Genomic DNA, 6,336 nt, shown 5'->3' with positions numbered 1-6,336 from the left:
GTTTAATTTTTTTAAAATTTACATATATAAATTAATAAAATTTATTTATTAAAAATAATTTAATATTTATGCTAATTAAACGATAATTGAAAGTACTGAAAGTTACTGTCCCAAGAATTTCTCTAAATATGGAAAAGCTAAAAGAGCAGTTCTATACTAACAATGAAAACACCTGATGCAAGGATAAAGTGGTAAATATCAATTCTAAACAATCCCAAAGTCGCATGAAATAAAAAATCAGGGAATAAGCTATAGACATATACAAACAGAAAAAGAGTTTGTTTGGGGTTATCTAATTTGTCACAAATTTTCACTAATTCAATCGACATTTAAACAATTTAAACAATTAATTGGGTAGTCGTGTAAAAACCTATATTAAGAAATAAGAACTAGCGCAACAACTTTTATAATTAAGACATATGGGCAGTGCCAACATCTATAAAGTAGCAAAGGCAGAAGTGGAAAGAAAGGGTTACTATTTCTGGCACACGGTGGAAAAGAAGAGGGTGGAGGAGGGAGACGGAGAGTGTCATGCAAGTTGTTTAAAGTGGCCATTTAATTTAATTCAATTGGCTTAGCAAGTTAGCATATATTCTCACATTATCATTTAAATATTTCATGTGATACAATCCTATTATATATAGAATTACAAGGATGGGCCTAATATGCGAATGTATGGCTATTGATTATTTGATTTTCAAGTTTCATTCATTCTTTCCTTTATTATTATTATTTTTTAAAAATGTTTTACATTTGGAGAAGGCATGATTAATTTAATCTCCAGATTCCATGGTCTGCAATGTATATACAAATCCATCTTGTCCCAAACATGATCATTATGATGATTATGTGAATTCAAGATCACATAGATGGTTGAAAGATTGTAATTAAGCTCATCAGTATCCAACAGTTGATTTAATAGCATCCAATATCTGCATAAAATAAGTGGCAGAACTTGTTAGTAATCTCAAGGATGCTTAGTGTAATTTACCCTATAAGGAAAACAAAAATGTTACGTGCACACCGAAAATCAACTATTAAATCAGTCATCATGTATTTGTATATACATACATATTTGTTTAACTCATTTTTAATTTGTATTTTATATTTTAATATGTATTCTATATTGGTAACTGATTTTTGTGTCCGCCTATTATGATTGTAAAGAAAATTAAGGCGAACAGACAAGTTACCTTATTCTTAGTTGGCATGTAGAAGGGCTCAAACACCAAAGGAAAAGGGGTGTCTAGACCGCAGATTCTCGCTACAGGGGCTTCTAACTGTACCACAAACAACGAAAGAGACGGTTAGGATAGGAATTCGTACAGATTTTGTTGAATATGGTTAAGTATGAAAGCAATTTCATATACTCTATAACAATAATTTGGCTCAAGCATACCCTCGAGAAGCAACGTTCGACAATGGAAGCCGAGATTTCAGCACCAAAACCTCCAGTTACCGGAGCTTCATGACTAATCTATACATCCCATTGAAAGCATCATGTAAGACACTCCCTCCATTCCACATTGATGGTCATTTTGACTTTTTTTCATAAAGTTAAATCAATGCATCTAAATATAATTAATCAATGTATTTGGACACATTTATAAATCCGGATACACCCTTTTTTGACCGTTGAAATTAATTTACTCACAAGTAGCCTTCCTGTCTTGTTAACTGAGGCCTCCACTGTTTCCTTATCCCAAGGTATTAATGTCTTCAGATCTATCAGTTCACAAGAAATTCCTTCCTGTAAATGTCACAATAACTTGAAAATTTTAAGAAACAAGTGATATTTTATCATAGACATGCAAATTGTGATTTTCAGTATTTTTCTCATATTATGATTATTTTTTCCCCAACGGTAAGTAGTTTAAGAGAGTTTAAACTACCAAATTTTCCACTGGAAAATAAAAAGAAGAATCTACAAATGGGATGCTCTAAATAGTTTTATATATGAAAATTAAATACCAACAACCCAAATTGGCATACTGCTCAACTACAGTTTCACCTGGACATATGTACATTGACAAAACATGAAAAGATGTGCTTCTCATTTTGTTGCCTAATTTTTTCCTATTATTCTCATGTTTGAGTTGTAACTAATAAATTCTTTTGACAGTAATCATACTTGAGTTTGTTTAATACTAAATAAGTTATGTAGCACTTGCATGGCATATTGTTCTACATCTATAAGCTTCATAATTAAGTTATAAACAACTTGTCATATTGGGTAATTCCATTTTTATTACTATTACACATATTTAATAAATAAAAAAAGTACTGCCTTGATATACTAGTATATATAAAACCAACCATACTAGGTTTAGACAAAAAGTCAGCCACTAAATGAACTATTTGTATAGAATATATATTGAAATACAAAATACACGAGTTAAACTATGCATGTATTTATACACAAATACATAATGGATAATTTGGTAACTGATTTTTTGTGTGCACATAGCATTTTTGACATAAAATAAATGTGATATATTAGTTTCATATCTGTACTATTTGACCACGGTTTCCAATTCTAGTCTCTGTTAATTTCTGTTGTCAATCATGGAAACAGAATCAGCTTCCCTCTGACATTAGAATTCTAAAAATAATGTTTCCTTCCACATGTAACTCAACCAAACGTACGATAAAATATCCCAACCCCAAATTCAATTTGTTTTCCCTTTCTGGAAAAAAGATTGATTCCAAATACCAAGTGTAATTCTTCAGCGACAACTTGCCCAACAAACTGTAAACCATGGAGAATTATTGTGTGATGCAGAATACATGTTGTAACCTATTTTTGTGACAATGCAACTTACTTTTTCAGCATCTAGACAGGCTTGTTCCATTATAGATAACTGAGCTCCCCATCCAACAAGTGTAATATCACTTCCCTGCCGAACCACCTGAGTATATGTTAAAAAAATTTATTAGACTAAATGTTTCACAAAATTATCATTCTGTAGTTATAACGAACTTCTAACTTCATTTCATGAATTTAATGCAACTTGTGTTGTACCTCTGCCTCGGATAGTGGCAACATGTAATCATCCTCTGGTACTTCTTCGACAGCCAAACGATATAGCCACTGAAACCAAGATTCAAATGATTTAATTTTCACAAGTCAAATGCCATAAAGAAGCTGAAGACATAATTCTCATGATAAAACACAACCTTCGGTTCAAAAAATACGATAGGATTTGGATCTCGAATGCAAGACAGCAATAGCCCTTTTGCTTCTCGGGGACTTCGAGGGATGACCACCTTTACAAGAAACACTCGAGCCATTTCGTAAAAATGTACCAACCATAAAACAACAGTATTCTACATTAAGACCGTTAATTATATGAAATCTGTGTATAAGCTTGGAAGTAAACTGCATGCAATAGGTATCTAACTTAGGTTCAAAGTCGGTGATAATGGATTTTACGGGTTTCATATTGATGGTAGCAGAAATTCCATTGTAACTTTGGTTCAAAGATGTAAGAATACATGTCATAAACAAGGAACTAGTATAAATCATATTACCATTTGTGACTGGTCAATGGATTTTAAACTGTTTCTGATTTATATTATCAATCACAGGGGTTAAGATGCTCCTGAATGAAATCAGTTTTATACTCAAGGCCCAAACACCACCAAGCATATCATTGAATAAATTAATGGTACTTCAAAAAAATTTGAGATATCCTGCCACGCTTCGTCTGGGAGGTAAGATGCAGGTGCTTTCTATTAATTCCATTATTTTTTAGCTGTCTTAATTTGATGACTAGATTTAGGCATGGATGTTCACTATCACTTAGTCTAAATCGATGATCATCTTACACATGACGAGGACCTTTAAACAAAAATGAAGAAAAGTTTAACCAGCAAAAGATAAATGTATGAAAGCACTATACTTTGATACCAGGAACATGACAGAAAAAAGCCTCAGGAGATTGAGAATGGTAATGCCCACCATGGCCCACAGCTCCATAAGGGGCTCTAATCGTTAAACCTATAGGAGTGAGTAAAATGATTTTCATGCAACAGGTGAAAATAGAAATAAGCCAGAACTTCCAACGTTAAAGCAGGAAAAGAAATTTACCACCACAATTAAATTGGTTCCCACTTCGGTATCTGAATTTAGCAGCTTCGTTGACAATCTGGAAACAATAACTGATGAATTACTTATCGAAATTAGCTTTGACTAAAACTAGCCGTGAGAGGGGAGAATGCCTGATCAAAAGCAGGGAAAATGTAATCTGCAAACTGAATTTCTGCTATGGCTCGATTTCCCTGCCATGTAAAATATAAAAGGATTTAAAAGGATTTTAAACAATTGTTACATCAAAAAGAGAAGGAGAAGGAAAACTAAATTCGTTGGTTAAAAACTAGGAAGTAAAACTATTTTAAGCTCTGAGACTCACCATTGCCGCTAGACCAATGCCAAAGCCAATGATACCCTATGAATAGCATTTCAGCATAATTGTTTTACATCAGTGCTAAAGGAATACTAATTACAAACAATTAGAAACATACATAGCAAGAAAGAACTAAAGAAGTATCTTCAATTGAACACATCTTCCTAGAACTGTCTAGTGAGATTTTAGAATCATAACCAGTCATAAAAATTTAGGCGGAGAATGGGAATAGAACAAGAAAAGAGAAAACAGAAAGGCAACAAATAAGTAAAGAAATACTTGTTCACATAAGGGAGTATTGAAAACCCTTTTCTTCCCAAATTTGTCTGCTAATCCTGTTGTACAACGGAAGACCCCACCAAAGCTCACATCTTCTCCGAAAACATAAGAACTGAAATCAAATGCAAGAGAAGATGAGGTTGAACATAATATTGATGCTATACGAAAAAATAATTTCGTTTCACACAATGAGAGTTAAAGATATGTAAATGGGAAGTTAAAGGTGTACTAGAAATACATACACTTATATCAATTTCATTCAACAATGGGATCAAATTAATCCTAGAAGAAATAAAATCAAATGATTTTTTTTAAAACAATTGCCTGCTGGAAGCCACATGTTATTTCCTAGACGTGTGCGATATGTGTGGATTGAATTCTTAATCAGTATCATATTTGCTTTTAAATTGTCCAGAGGCTACATTTTCATGGAATGCATTGTTTAGCATCTTTGATGGGTGTTGGGTGCAACATAGAGACTTAAATCAGTTCTTGTTTAAACAGTTTTGGGAGAAGGAAGAAAACCAAAAATTTATGCCAATTTGCTATTTCTGCTACTAGTAAGGGTATTTGGATAGAGCATAACACTCACATCTTTAAAGAGTATAAAATGTTTAGAAGAGTATCTTTTCCCAAAGATGCAGAGAGATTGGAGAAATTCGATCCATTTCTATGTTGCTGCTTGTGTATTCTTGTTTATCCTAATCTTTTATAATGAGGGATATATTATGCTCCATAATTATTATTATCCTTCTCTTGTTAATAATAATAATACTTGTTATTTATGTATGTTAGTATGTATACTAGGATAGTAGGATACAAAGCTTCATATTAGCAATGGTTAGATTTAGTTAGTCAAACCTAAAGGTACGAGCCAATGTCTAAATAATTGAAGCTCAAAAACCATATTCATTCTCTCTTACTTTTTCTCGGTTCCGATTGCTTACTATCGCTCTAACACTTTACATTAGCGCAGAAAACTTATAATCAAAGACGTTGCGGACAAAGTTTCTACATTCTTGATAAAAAAGTTATCTCTAAGGAAAACTTAAGCATCATCAAATACACACTAAGATAAGTAACAATTTCATTGTCAAAATCATGTATAAACGTATTATTATACAAGAGAGTTGAAACATAGAATTTCTAATACTATTTGTTATCTCAACTATTCAATAGTATTAGACTATTAGTACCTAATAATCACTTCTCCAATATATAGGAACAATTCTCAATATGATTTCAGTTATTACAACACAATGTTATTACTTCCCACTCCCCTCTCTCCCAACTCAATGCACATGATACACATTAAAAGAAAATTGCAAAATATCTAGGACATTTTCGAGTAATGCTACATAACTAACTATTTTCAGCCAACATCAGACAACTTTTTTTTAAATTAATTTGTTTATCTTAAATTCTACACCCTAAATTATAATCCTTTTGACCCTAAATCTTAAATTATAAACCTAAACACTCAAATTGACTCATGTTGACTACCTAAAAGTTAGTTCCATGTACTTTCTCTAAAAAGTCAATCATAACAATAAAAACAACAATAGTAACAATAACAATGATGACACATACCGTGGATCAGTGTCCAAAGCAATGTGGAGAGCTTGGTTAATTGCAGAATAAAGGTTCAACG

General features: G+C 32.2%; 1 protein-coding gene across 1 annotated transcript in view; it reads right to left on the bottom strand.

Annotated features, from left to right (window-relative positions):
* Window positions 1-850: 850 nt before the first annotated feature.
* Window positions 851-6,336, bottom strand: part of LOC107475051 (2-oxoisovalerate dehydrogenase subunit beta 1, mitochondrial) — a gene marked incomplete at its 3' end in the record, with an annotated part of 5,964 nt that continues 478 nt past the window's right edge. Inside the window, 13 exon segments of the mRNA XM_021135590.2 lie at window positions 851-932; window positions 1,194-1,280; window positions 1,400-1,477; window positions 1,655-1,750; window positions 2,823-2,909; window positions 3,023-3,091; window positions 3,178-3,267; window positions 3,903-4,000; window positions 4,091-4,148; window positions 4,222-4,281; window positions 4,413-4,448; window positions 4,686-4,797; window positions 6,276-6,325. Of these exon segments, the coding sequence (XP_020991249.1) occupies window positions 897-932; window positions 1,194-1,280; window positions 1,400-1,477; window positions 1,655-1,750; window positions 2,823-2,909; window positions 3,023-3,091; window positions 3,178-3,267; window positions 3,903-4,000; window positions 4,091-4,148; window positions 4,222-4,281; window positions 4,413-4,448; window positions 4,686-4,797; window positions 6,276-6,325 (957 nt within the window).

The sequence above is a fragment of the Arachis duranensis genome, chromosome 2 (genome assembly GCF_000817695.3).
Source record: "Arachis duranensis cultivar V14167 chromosome 2, aradu.V14167.gnm2.J7QH, whole genome shotgun sequence".
Lineage (NCBI taxonomy): Eukaryota > Viridiplantae > Streptophyta > Magnoliopsida > Fabales > Fabaceae > Arachis > Arachis duranensis.
This window is presented reverse-complemented; position numbering and strand designations above follow the sequence as displayed.